Source organism: Mauremys reevesii, linkage group 3 (assembly GCF_016161935.1).
Source record: "Mauremys reevesii isolate NIE-2019 linkage group 3, ASM1616193v1, whole genome shotgun sequence".
NCBI classification, from domain to species: domain Eukaryota; kingdom Metazoa; phylum Chordata; order Testudines; family Geoemydidae; genus Mauremys; species Mauremys reevesii.
In genome coordinates, this window is record NC_052625.1 from 169,467,748 (window position 1) to 169,482,016 (window position 14,269).

A 14,269-nucleotide genomic window follows, 5' to 3' on the forward strand; every position below is an offset into this window, starting at 1 on the left:
ACAGGTCTCAGGCTCTGTCGCTGAAAAATTCCTGTGTAAACATTCGGGCTCAGGGTGGAGCCCAAGCTCGGTGACCCTGACCTGGGCCAGCCACAGCCATGCCATGGGTCTTTTATCCCCATGTAGAGTACCCACTGAGGCTGAGGCTTAGGCTTTCACGATCCACTGGCAAGTGCTTTACATGGTGAAGGAAGAGGAAACTTCTCTCAATCCAAAAGAATAGCAGTTGTGCTAAGCTCATCAAAATTTAAAGTTATACTGTGTATCTCTTGCTATTATAATATATTAGCATTAACCTAGAACACCACTCCATTGTGCCAAGTATGAATCCTAGCGTCTACATTTGTGAAGATCCTCAAGAATGGTGAACTGAAAGAAAAACTATCAAAATAGGCCAAAGTATCTGCAGAACTTCTGAATATTTTTGAAACTGGAGGTTCATCGCACTGGTGAGTTGGGTAAGCATAGTTCAGTAGGGAAAGATGTATAATCTACTAGTTAGAGCACAGGAGTGGGAATCAGGAATGCTGTGACCAATTCACAGTTTTATTCCAGATTCACTGCAGGCCTTAGGCAAGTCATATAATCATTCTGTGCATGAATTTGTATTATAGGGACAATACCTGCCAAGGGCTGTTGTATGACTTATTAATCAATGTTTGTGAAGCACTCTGAGAACCTCAGGTGAAAGTACAAAGAAAAATATTCACTGAAAAAATCCAGTATAAAACTTCCCATTTTGACATCAGTAGCATTGTTTGACAACAAATTGAGGTAATATGAAACGAGACGTCCACCAAGTTGAAAACAAAGGGCCACATTCTGCCCTCAGCTATTCCCTTATAGGTCAAGATGTAATTAACACCGTTGGTACCACTCTTGCCTTACACCCATGTAAATGAGAGCAGAATTTGATCTACACACAAGAGGGCGTTTCATTTTGCAAACATGCCGCCCTCACCAAAAAGGACAAGGTTAAAAGTGTGTTTCACTGGAGCCCCATCAATACGCCACAGGTAACAAGAGTGAAGAAACAAAATATCCTACCACTTTAGGCACACTATGTGCAGAGCATTTCTCAACTGCTGCCTAATGTATTCAGAATGAGAATCAGATCTTTCTTCAGTCAGGTCCAGAATTACCCCAGCAAGCATCAGGTATGCAGCTTAAGCTTATTTCAGCCAGTGGGGAAAACAACAGTGCTTAACTAGTTTTTTTTAATCAGATACAGTTCTTCAGTCATTCCTCCTCCCCACCCAGTTCCTGATCCTGATTCTGCATGGATAGGATATAGGGCAATGGATGGAGCAGGGATATGAAGACCAGTAAGTTAAGAAATCTGTGAAATCAAAATGTGGAGCCTGTGGAATTCTGTTCTATTCTATTCCATATAGGGTCTTATATCAAATCTGTATAACAACATTTTCTCTGTTTAGTCTTCTCTCCACGGTGAATTTTTTCTCCCTAACTTTGTACCCACTTGAACATTTTGTGTTTGAAATTGCTACATTATTGGGTTTGCAATCCCTGTAAAAGGAAATGCAAGAAAGTGAGCAGTGTAATGGCAGAGAGAAAATGTAACTATTTAAATATAAGGCAAAAAACCTGGAGATAGAGTAGGAAGAAAGACCAAAAACAAACAAACAAACAGAGGACAGGAGAGATATCACTTGTAATTCAAATACAGATTCAGAGTATAGGCTACCTCTCAGCCCTCGATACCTTCCCCATCTTTGTGTTCCTCTGTAAATCTGCTGCAACAGCTGGATCTGCAATACCTAGTCCTGATCACCCTGGCACAGGGGGCTGGAGCATCATGCACCCTAACAAATCCCAGTTCTGAAATGATTAGAGGATCATTAGCAGCTGGTAGAAACTAGAGCAGCCTGAGTTTAATGTACTCTAGGCACTGAACCAGTCCAGGGCTGCCTCCAGGAGCAATGGAGAACAAAAGGTACTAGACCAGAAAATCAGGCACTATACAGCTGTATATAGATGATCCACCCTCACTAGGGAGACTGAGTCTTTCTATCTCTCAATACATACAATAGGCTTCCCTTCAGCGACAATAATCATTTTTTCAAAGTTGAATCACAGCTGAGCAATAAAATAAAGAGTTAAAATCAAAGGGGGCTGAGAAATGTTTGCAAACTGACTAGTTTTGTGAATTCTGCAAACCCATTCATGCGGATTGCACAGCCTCAAAATCCATGACGGTCACCCAGTTCTACTCTTCACACTACTTCTCATACTCACTTACACTATGTCAGCAGCTGCAGAAATGGAAAAGGTCATGAACAGCTCATGGGAAACAAACAACCCACTTTCATAGCCTATGTGCAGATCTGTCTCCCTTTACATTTTCACCAATTTTTTCCTTTTATGTTTTGCCTTCAGTCCTCATTCTCTTACTGGTTCAGAGCCACTGTTCCCTCTAAGCTGTATGCACACACAGATCCTAAACCCCGCACACACGGCGAAACACCGCGTGAACAAAAAATGAAATACTATGTCAGAGCCAGGCTGAAATACCATTTATGGGCGACTTTTGACATTGTTTGCCCGCCATCTATCAACACAACCAGATTCTACTAGCTGGCAAGGGGGGGGAAGGGAAAGGACAGCAATGAATCGTTCATACCCCTCCCCACCAGCATTTCGAATGTGGAACATTGATCACGTCGGGACCCACACATCTCCTTGTAGTCTGTTCATTTGGCTGTGTACAAACTCAAGTACGTGCAAATAAGTCAAAATGCCTGGCTGTAGTTGCTAAGGAACTGCAAAGATTTCCCAGGAATGAACAAAAGGTAAGTGTTGTTTTCGTGACTGAAATCTTTCAAAGGCTTTGGACTTCATACATTTACTCGTGATGTTTTACCATTTTCCTGTGTTTTTTTGCTGCTTTTTTTTGCTATGCACAAACTTCCAGTATTCTGATCTGAAAGATGTCCCGTTTGCCCTTTTGTTGAGTCACGCTGTTAAGAGCATTGAAATAGTAGCCATATAATAAAAGTATTAATTTTAAATAAACCAATCTGGTAAAAAATCTGTCCCAAAATGTCACTGTCTAGCACTCTAAAGCATAAAAGAACAGTGACTTCATTTAAATCTGGATGGCTGGATGAGACTATAGAGACGGTTACACCAAAGTCACATCGTGTAATGCTTGTTAAACTTCATGAAATATTCACATATGACGACGACAGTGGAGTGGTTTGTGTATATTGTAGAGATGTCAGAGCTTTGGGAGCATTTTCAACAGGAAGAATGTGGAACGACGTATGGAAGTTGGATTTCTTAAAGCATCATCTGTCAAGTAAATCTCATATAGATGGTGTAACAAGACATAGAAACAAAAACCCTTCCTTACGGAGTGGATTGCTTAGCATGATTCTTGAAAGTCCAGATGAAAAGTAGAGGAGGCAAATTAATCTTGAATGCAAGCGCTCAAACCCAGAAGAAATCGAGGTATTTATTGACAGTGTGTTGTGGGCTATTAAAATGAACAGCTCAATGCCTTCTATTCAGCATATTAATGACCATATAGAAAAGTATGTGCGCATACCAGTGAGCTGGAGAAGTAAAAATTATGCTTTTAAATTTCTTGAAATTATCAACTGCATTGTCCAAAATGACCTCATGCATGAAATAGCATCAGCAATGTTTCATACTCTAGCTGTTGATGAAAGCACTGATATATCCATTAACAGATACTTGATACACTACTTTAAATATAGATCCATAAATTCTGCAGACTATAAAACTTTGTTTGGTGGATTATTACAATTGCACGAATGTGATGCTATTTCAATAGCGACAAAGAGTCCTGTGGCACCTTATAGACTAACAGCCGTCTGTTAGTCTATAAGGTGCCATAGGATTCTTTGTCGGCTACCCCTCTGATACTGTTTCAATAGTGTCTGCAATCAAAGAGTTTTCTAAAAAACACCAACTTGATCTAATGAAAATGGTGATGTTCGGCAAACTCAATGGCGTGGCGGCTCAGCTGAAACGTGATATTCCACACTTAGTCCAGCAACATTGTGTTGCACACTGGGAAGACTTGGTGATTTCTGATGCATGGAAAGAGGTCAAGCTGATAACAGACATCGAAACCTTAATGAGAACTGTCTACATGGTGTTCTGTCGGTCCAGGGGAAAATGCAAATTTCAGGAAATAGTGAATGCTTCTGAATGTGAGTCAGGGGCTTTCAGGCCACTCAATTAAGTGTTCTGGTTATCTAGGCACTTTGCCCTTCGAGCAATTATTTGCATCTATAATCCTCTTCTGGAATATTTTGAGCAAGACAAAGATACTGATCTAGTTTCTAAATACTGTCACAAAAAGCTGAATACCATGGAATATCGAATAACATTAGAAGTTTTGAATGATGTTTTGTCAGAGCTGGCTTCACTATCCACACTGATCCAGAAACAGGATCTTACACCTCTTGAAGCATTTCACCTAGTCCCAGGTAAACTGAACAAAATCAGAAGACAGTACTTTGGAGATTCAGTCTTATGGAGTGACAAAGTTAAGGCTCTCTTAGCTATGAGCTCTCAAGAAAATAATGAAATTAATACAAGTTCCATAATAACTTTCATAAACATCTTGTGTGCACATTTGGCAGACAGGTTTCCAGAGGATGAAGTCTTGGAGTGGTCCGCTTTTGATTGTGCAGCAATAGTTAAGTGTAACTTCAATTTTGGAAATCATCAGGTCAAATCCCTATGTTCAAAATACAAAGACTTTCTTGTTGAAGAGATTGCTATAGTCAGTCAGTACAATGACTTCAAGTTTGCAGTAGCTGAAAAATCAAAAGCCAATTGGTTTTAAGTTTCCCAGATATGGTGACACTTGCTCACTAGAACGAAAAGTTTCAGTATCTTGCAAAGTTGATGGATATTGGAGAAACATTCCTAGCATCAAGTGCAGACTGTGAGCATGGCGTTAGCTTAATGACCACTCTAAAAAACAAAACTACTGAATCGTTTACAAGTAGATCATTTGGACATACTGATGTGTATTAAGAGTTACCAGCTGGATGGAGGACTGATAGATCTGGACAGAGTTTATATTGAATGGGCAAATGAAAAAGATTGCAGGGAAAAACAGTAAGGTTAGTTTAGCAGTCTTTGACATTTTGACCAATAAGGAAATTAAAATGCATTTGTAATTACATATCTTATTCTTGGCTGATAATCATGTATTGATATTTTTTAGGAAAATTTTAAATATAAAACAAACTCTTGTTTTTCTTTTTTTACTTATGACATCTCTATCTGAAAACCCATATAAATTGACATAATGGCATACTTATTAAATTGTCTTTATTATATGTTTATCAAAATCTTTTCGGACATGTATATAGAATGGAAGTGGACACTAACGGGCAGAAGCCTATGGACTGATAATGATCATGATTAATATGTGCTTGATATATGCTCGTGACTGCCTATAAAAAAGATCATAAAGCATAATGCTTAAAACTAACTTCTGTTTCATGAAGAATGGTTAAATTTCCTTTTTCTAAGTATTTAAAAATGACATTTATAAAATAACAGTGTAAAACTATTATCACAAATTGCAAATTAAAACTTTTTAAATGTATAAACATTTTACTCGCTTGGCCCATTTGCCTCATGGCACACAAATCTGAACTCTGCTTCAAAAATTTGCACAGAAGAAATTTTTTGTGCACATGGCCTGTCAAAAATTAGAGGGAACATTGTTCAGAGCTCATTTGCAAAGATGCTCTTTGTCCTTGGAAGATGGGTTCATGAGAGGGTATGGGGACAACTGGGCAAGGTAAATGTTGAGCAATCAGGGTAATTAGAAAAAAGGAATAAGGAAAAAGACTGCTGTGGGTTACATACATGTCTTTTGTGGTTGCCTCGCAAAAAGGAGCTGGGAAATCCGTCTTTGCACTCTGAGTCACTTTGTTCTTCATAGCTTTCAAACTCACTTGAACTCCATCCATATTCTAGGGAGCTGTTTCCACCTTCATCTCCATTTTCAACATCATCATAAATCATTTCCTCTGCATGTGTTAATACCAAAACACAAAAGAAAATACAATATTTTACTTAAGCATCAAAGAAGTTCCAATGTGTTTTAATTCCAAAGTGCCTGTTTCCTATGGGCTCTAGCATGGATCGTCAACCCTTAGCCCATGGCCCACCAGGGTCAGCACCCTGGCAGGCCAGGCCGTTTATTTACCTGCCGCGTCCGCAGGTTTGGCCAATTGCAGCTCCCACTGGCCGCGGTTTGCCATCCCAGGTCAATGCGGGCTGCGGGAAGTGGCGGCCAGCATATCCCTCAGCCCGCGCCGCTTCCCACAGCCCCCATTGGCCTGGAATGGCAAACTGCGATCGGCCGAACCTTTGGACGCGGCAGGTAAACAAACCGGCCCGGCCCGCCAGGGTGCTTACCCTGGCAGGCCGTGTGCCAAAGGTTGCCGATCCCTGGGCTATAGTCTGCCCTTTGCTACACTGCATAGATAGCAGTAGGAAGCCTTTTCTCAGCATTCAAGCTTCCAGGCAGATATCAATTTGGTGCACCACAGTAGCATGTATGGCTAATGCTCTGGTGCCCACACCACGCTCCCTAGGGAGGGTGGCCTCTTCAAGGAGGGATGTCCAATATATGTGTCCATCTTTATTGTGCTGGTTTGCTGGTGCTAAGGCAGGATTTGCCTCTATATGTTTTATTTTATATACAGTAGATCTTTGTACAAATGCTGCTCATTGTGCACGCAAGTTCAGTGGGATGTCAACATAATTACTACCATGTGTATGGTGAGCAGGAATTGACCCCCTATATGTAAACTCCCCTTGATGTATCTTGCTACCACATATACCACCTCACTTTAGGAACCTTTACATGATCAATACACACAACAGATGATGTATTTTGGCTAGGAACAAATTAAAAAGTTACCACTAAGTAAAATGGATTAGACCTAAGTATAGCAAGAAACTATGCTCCATAACCCATTTTCATCCTCCCAACTACATTCATAATCAGCAGTCATGAATGCATCACCTCAAATTACCAAGGAGCATTACCTTATGGATAAACTAGATTAAGAGCTCAAAACATTAAGCTTTTTCCGATCACTGACCAAGTGGCTTCATATCAGCAGCCACTCCAAGTGCTGTCAGCTAAAAATTAATGAAAAACAGTTTGCACAATTACTTATTGAATCAGTTATTAAAAATGACTTCATTGTTTGGGGAAATGCTTTTAATTGCTTTATTAATGTCTGTCTCCTACTTTCCATCTTTACTGTGACTGATGTTTTAGCTGGCACAGGCATCACCCATTGATTCTAAATGAAATGGAAAGATTTTACTGCCAAATAATCATGAGCAAGCAGGTATTTGCTTTCATAAGTATAAATGGCATTATTTGTACCATTACAATTAAGGTAGGTAGGCACTTGTATTATACATTTCCACTTTCTGGGAGATTAGAATTTAGTATTAAAAACTGCTCTGCAGTAAAACTCAGCACACCTGACCATCACTTTGTAGATAATGTTTGATTTATGCAACCGTGTACAAAAAAGAGACAAGATTTAGGTTACATGAAAATGACAAATTGTTTCAGAGGGAAAAAAATTGACTTTATTTTTGCACATTTGAATGGCTCAATACTTATTAAATTCAAAAACTAAAATTTGACAAGTAACGGTTTTGTAATATTAACTAATATTACTTAAAGCATTTGTTATTAACCAAAAGTGAACTCCTGGAAATGCTGAAACTCAGCTTTTGAATCTAGCTGGGTTTTTTCCATAAATATAGAGTCTGTTCTTGAACACACACTTCTTGCATGGCATCGTTCAATGGCATTTTAGCAAAACAGAGAATTTAACAAAAAAATCATTGTAATGACAGCGAACTCTAAAATTTGTGGATCATATATAGTTAAATAGCTCTGATTTGGGGCCCAGTCCTGTAAACAATCTGTGTATGAAACTCCCACTGACTCCAAGGGGAGATTTGCACAATAGAGCACTTATGAGAAGGAGCCATTGGCCCCAGTTCCGCAATGACCGCAGTGTGAGTAGACCCTGCCCCCAAGCTAAACTCCAGTGAATTCAATGGATCTGCCTGAATTGCAGAATGGGAGCCTCAGATTTGGGAAATTCATGAGACAGGGACAGTGTCTTCCTATTAAAACACATATAGATTGCGGATTATAAAGCTCCAAACATTACTACAAACAGCACACATTCTAAATTCCTAATACTATTCATCATTAAACATGGTGTGATTACTTTAAAAATTCCTTATAAATTCAAGAAATTAATTCATCCAATAGGATAAATATGCATTCCCAACCTGTTCCTAGTTTAAAAACAAACAAATCCTTATATGTTAATTGCAAAATTATCAGTTCAGGTGGTCACAAAAACCAGTTTTTCCCCCCCATGGAAAGTTTAGACTTTTCAGCTAAAAATAGAAAGCTGAAAATTTTCAGCTGAAAACTTTTGATTTAAAACCAAAGATTTTAATTTGGATTTCACTGTAGTTCAGGTGCCTCATGCCTCATTCTCTTCTATGGGTTGGGCTCAGAGACTGAACTACATCTTGGTCTCCCTCTCTTGTGGAACCACCATGGTGCATCATGGGAATCCCTGGTCTTGGTGTATGACGGGAAGGCACCTGAGAAAGGTGTGATTTTGCAGACAACATTATCTAATATCTTTAAACAACACTGCACCCAATATTCCACTACTCACAATTTTCAAGGTGAAAACCAATGGTGCCAGGATTTCATCAAAGTCTGCTCTTGTCCCTCCATTCAGTAAAAGAGTTAGGTTAGTTTGTAGTTAGAATAAAACTTTTATACAGAGGTATACATAGGTGGGTTGCAGCCTCTTTGAACTTATTCCTTGACTGATTGATGTACAGCAAGCTGTAGTAGTAGAGTAGTGGACTGCTGGGTGCATGAGTTCTCCTCCTCATTTGTCAAAGAGCAGATTTTGTTTGAGACTTGGCTGCTGGCTAACTTTACCCTTGAGTGGATTGACTTGCTAGGAAGTCAGCAGCTAGAGCTTTAGAGATCAGAAAGCTCCACTACATTTAGATATCAGGTGCTATTCTGCCTCAGCATGCTCAGTGATGTTCACCCAAGAAGATCCCCAAGTCTTGTGGTTTTGAAAATACTCTTAAATAAGTTTGCAGATGATACTAAACTGCTCAAGATAGCTAAGACCAATGCAGACTGACGAACTTCAAAAAGATCTCACAAAACTAAGTGATTGGGCAACAAAATGGCAAATGAAATTTAATGTGGATAAATGTAAAGTAATGCACATTGGAAAAAATAACCCCAACTATACATACAATATGATGTGGGCTAATTTAGCTACAACAAGTCAGGAAAAAGATCTTGGAGTCATCGTGGATAGTTCTCTGAAGATGTCCACGAAGTGTGTAGAAGCAGTCAAAAAGCAAACAGGATGTTAGGAATCATTAAAAAGGGGATAGAGAATAAGACTGAGAATATAGTATTGCCCTTATATAAATCGATGGTACGCCCACATCTCGAATACTGCATACAGATGTGGTCTCCTCATCTCAAAAAAGATATACTGGCACCAGAAAAGGTTCAGAAAAGGGCAACTAAAATGATTAGGGGTTTGGAGAGGGTCCCATATGAGGAGAGATTAAAGAGGCTAGGACTCTTAAGCTTGGAAAAGAGGAGACTAAGTGGGGATATGATAGAGGTATATAAAATAATGAGTGATGTGGAGAAAGTGGATAAGGAAAAGTTATTTACTTATTCCCATAATACAAGAACTAGGGGTCACCAAATGAAATTAATAGGCAGCAGGTTTAAAACAAATAAAAGGAAGTTCTTCTTCACGCAGCGCACAGTCAGCTTGTGGAACTCCTTACCTGAGGAGGTTGTGAAGGCTAGGACTATAACAATGTTTAAAAAAGAACTGGATAAATTCATGGAGGTTAAGTCCATAAATGGCTATTAGCCAGGATGGGTAAGGAATGGTGTCCCTAGCCTCTGTTTGTCAGAGGATGGAGATGGATGGCAGGAGAGAGATCACTTGATCATTGCCTGTTAGGTCCACTCCCTCTGGGGCACCTGGCATTGGCCACTGTTGATAGGATACTGGGCTAGATGGACCTTTGGTCTGACCCAGTAAAGCTGTTCTTATGTTCTCTTTTAGGCCAGTTCTCTGTATTATTCTAGATGTTTTTTAAACAACAACAATACCCAAAGGGCGAGCCTGTGACTGTAGGGGAGATCTGAATGTTCAAAATGGTCCCTTCTGGCTTTGGAATCTATGAATCAGGCCTCTGAACAACATAACGGAAGAGGCTTTTGGAGGCAAATTTTAACAGGAGCAGTCCTTAATTTGGAACTTTGTAGGACTTGATGATTTGTGACACAACGCTAATGGCATTTACATGCAGTTTGGGGTATGAAACTTACACCTATATGTCTGTCTGATACAAATTCCCCTGGATCATATTATAGTTTTATGTGTGCATTAAAATAAAACCTGTGATTGTATTAAATCTTCATCATCAAAGTTACTGCATAAACTCAAACCTGGTTCGGTGTCTGAATCTTCTTTTGGCACATCATCATAAATTACTTCATCTGGGTCTAATAACAAAAAAGGAAAAACAGTGGGAAAAGCTTTTTAGATTTGACTCAGACCAACAAAGATTTTGGGTCTTATTAGCAAATGTCTGTATAATAGAGACATACCCTATTTTCTGTTTACATAGAAATATCAGCATTTTGCCAGTACTTCTATTCAACCAAATAACATACATAAAGTATAATTATAATATTATTTATTATTGATATTATTAACCATAACTGTGATGGCTCATGTGGCAATCATCACATCTGACAGGAATTTCAGTTAAGCTGCAAAGTGCACTCAGGAGCTCTCCTGTACATCCTGTGATTCCTTTCTTGCTCTCTCCCAGCACTCTCTCATTCCAAATCCCTGCACCAGACCCAACCCTCCAGCTAGGATGATAAGGTGATCTGATTTTACAAGGTGAAAAAACAGTCTATTGTCCTGGGGTCTGGGGTGGGACAAGGGGAGTGGGGAGGAAGAAAAAGGCAGCCCACACTCATCTTTCTCTATTTTTTAAGCTTTTGTTTATTTCTTCCGTTTCTTCACTTCCCCCGACATTCACCACACTACAATGTTCTCCCCGCCCCCGTACCACCAATATTCAGTTCTTTGTCTGTCTCATTCATGCTTAGTCCTACATCTTCCTTCTTACTCTTTTTAGTTCCAACCCCACCCCACACCCTGACACAATCCAGCTGGCTCAGAAACTGCCGGACATAATTGTGTACAGCTGGGCCACCAATAGGCTCACCACTTACAGAACTGCCTGGAATCTGACTCCATCTGAGGGGAAGGGATGGCGGGATTGCTCACTGACAATCTTCATGCACAGCAGGGTGGAAAACCTGACAGACCTGGCATGTATGTGCTCCCCCAACCTGCCATGAATTTCACTGACTCAGCTGGCCCATGGCTCCTTCGGGAGCCAGGCTACAAGGTTTAAAAATAATCAGGGCAAAACATTAAACAGTCTGGGCAGAACACCAGGCCCTGAAAATCAAGAGATTCTTGGTTTCCTAGGACAGAGCTGCTCTATCCCCAGGGACCACACAAAGTCATCCTTTAGCATAACTTTAGATCTGTCAAGCTCACACACTATCCATGATATTTATCACAATTTTTTCCTCATCATTTATAACCTCGAAACTGAAATTGGTTCAACTGAAATGTTTTCTCCTCCTCTGTGCAAGCCAATTGGATTGTTACTGTAAGGTTGTCATGAGTACTAAACTGCAGGCACTGGTGTCATTGTCAAGAATCCCTGATGTAACTGTTCAAGACCCGACTGGAAGTAATTTAATTATTATGTTGGTGAACTAAGAAACAAGTTGGAGTGATGAGGTAATTCCCCACTCCTCCCAATTTCCATGTGGGAGACATTTCCAGACCAGCGGGCACCATCTCTTTGTCCTGGCTGAGCTATGTCACACAGCTCAGGCAGGGAGAATGCCTCTTTAAGCTACAGAGCCTCTTTCAATTTCCTGCCCTGAGACAGAGACTAATTCAACAAGCTAAGAGCCAGTTTCCCACATTAGGATATAGAGGGATTCACTTAGCCTGCCCAGAGTTCTTCACTCCCAATCTCTCCATGATGAATCCAATTGCCATATGTGGCAAATAGACCTGGGCAGTTGCATAATGCCAGTTTCAGCCTCAAGTGACTCCAGCGAGGAACAAGTACCCTCCTTTAAGGCAGGGTCACTGTAGGAGGCCAACAGGCCTGCAGCCAAAGAAGAGATTGGGGACTTGATGGAATCATTAGAGGTCATAAGAAAATTTCTTCCTCAATATACACCTCTACCCCACTATAATGCGGTCTGATATAACGCAAATTCGGATATAACGCGGTAAAGCAGCACTCCGGGGGACGGGGCTGCTTTACCTCGTTATATCCGAATTCGTGTTACCGCCAGCGGTTCCTCTGCACCCCCCCGTTACTTGCTGTGGCCCTCCCTGGGCCCCCCACAGCTCACCTCCACTCCGCCTCCTCCCACGAGTGCGCCGCAGCTCCGCTTCTCCCCCCTCCCTCCCAGGCTTGCCGCACCAATCAGCTGTTTTGTGCGGCAAGCCTGGGAGGGAGGAGAAGTGGAGTTGAGCGGCATGCTCGTGGGAGGAGGCGGCGGCGGGAAAGTGAGCTGGGGCAGGCAGCGGTTCCTCTGCGCCCGCACTTACTTGCTGTGGCCCCCCTCCCTCGAGTGCACCGCTCAGCTCCGCTTCTCCTCCCTCCCAGGCTTGCCACGCAAAATAGCTGATTGGCGCAGCAAGCTGGGGAGGGGAGGGGGGGCAGAGGAACCGCTCCCTGCTCCAGCTCATCTCCGCCTCCTCCCCTGAGTGCGCCGCCACCACTCCACTTCTCCCCATGCCTTCCAGGCTTGCTGGGCCAAACAGCTGATTGGCGTGGCAAGCCTCGGGGGGGGAGTGGGGAAGCTGGGGCAAGGAGCAGAAAAAGCAGCTCCTCTCCCTACCCCGATGTAACGCGGTCTCACCTTTAACACAGTAAGATTTTTTTGTCTCCCGATGACTGTGTTATATCGGGGTAGAGGTGTATATCCATCAGATGGGGCCAAATTATCCCCACAGTTACTGGTACATGACTTCACTTACTTCAACACTTATTGTGAACAGAATTTGGCCCTTATACTAAAAATGGAGAAGCATGTTTTTTAATTGTTGTTATTTAGCTCTGGAACATGTTTTAAAAATGCAGGAAAAGACAATGCAGATGTTCCCAGGCATAAAATTGTGACTGATGATGACATTGAGTCACCTACTGACACAGGTGACACTGCTGTGACTGATTGACACTTACTTTCCATCCATGATGTGTTTGCAGGATCTGCAACCCATTTGGCTAGAGCATCATCTTCTTTACAGACCTGATTATCTTCACTTGAAAAACACCCACAAAATAAATGTATTAAAAATCTTGCAACGTTAGTTTTAAACCATGTCAATAAGCAGCTAAGTTCTAGTCATCTTTTTCCTCTCATTCTGAAATTAAAAGGCACTAGAAAACTGTTGGCTAATTCAGACTTAATATGTAAGTTTTATGTTTTTGTTTTTAAGATCTAAATGACTTAATATGAAATTAAGAGTTTAACTTTAGCAACCCATTGTTGACAATATTAGCTTAAATAAATAAATCACTTGTTCTTCATTTTCCAAAGAAAATCTTTGTGTTTGCAGTCTCCCTGTAAGGCAAAAAATTAAACCTCTCTCTTTCACAGATGTCAAAGGGCCACTTGTAATGGTTTTCTATGCAAGAGTTCACCCAGTGCTGATGCTAGTACACAAACAGAGATGATCTGGCACCACAAAGCACAATGAAAGCTGAAGTTGTTAAAAACCCAGCAATGCTAATGTCAGGCAAGAAAAAATAAAACTAAAAATATAAAAGTAACCAACAAATCATCTCATGAATTAGGATTTGGAGATAAATAAATGCTGCCAATTACCTATTTGGAGGATCCTCTGAGCTCAAGGAATTACTATTGCCATCTTCAGTTACTGACTGCATACCCACTAAAAAGAGTAGAAGAAAGCAGAGTTACTAGAATGCTAGTATCAGAGGGGTAGCCGTGTTAGTCTGGTTCTGTAGAAGCAGCAAAGAATCCTGTGGCACCTTATAGACTAACAGA

General features: G+C 40.9%; 1 protein-coding gene across 4 annotated transcripts in view; it reads right to left on the reverse strand.

The window, feature by feature from the left end:
• Positions 1 to 14,269, reverse strand: part of ARHGEF10 (Rho guanine nucleotide exchange factor 10) — a 199,061-nt gene that overhangs the window by 92,557 nt on the left and 92,235 nt on the right. For all 4 annotated transcript variants that reach the window (XM_039529515.1, XM_039529513.1, XM_039529516.1 and 1 more), the window contains exons 5-8: positions 14,087 to 14,153; positions 13,441 to 13,520; positions 10,589 to 10,645; positions 5,881 to 6,044 (exon numbers count right to left, since the gene is read on the reverse strand). In XM_039529515.1, coding sequence (XP_039385449.1) covers positions 5,881 to 6,044; positions 10,589 to 10,645; positions 13,441 to 13,520; positions 14,087 to 14,153 — 368 coding nt within the window. The remainder of the gene's footprint in view (positions 1 to 5,880; positions 6,045 to 10,588; positions 10,646 to 13,440; positions 13,521 to 14,086; positions 14,154 to 14,269) is intronic.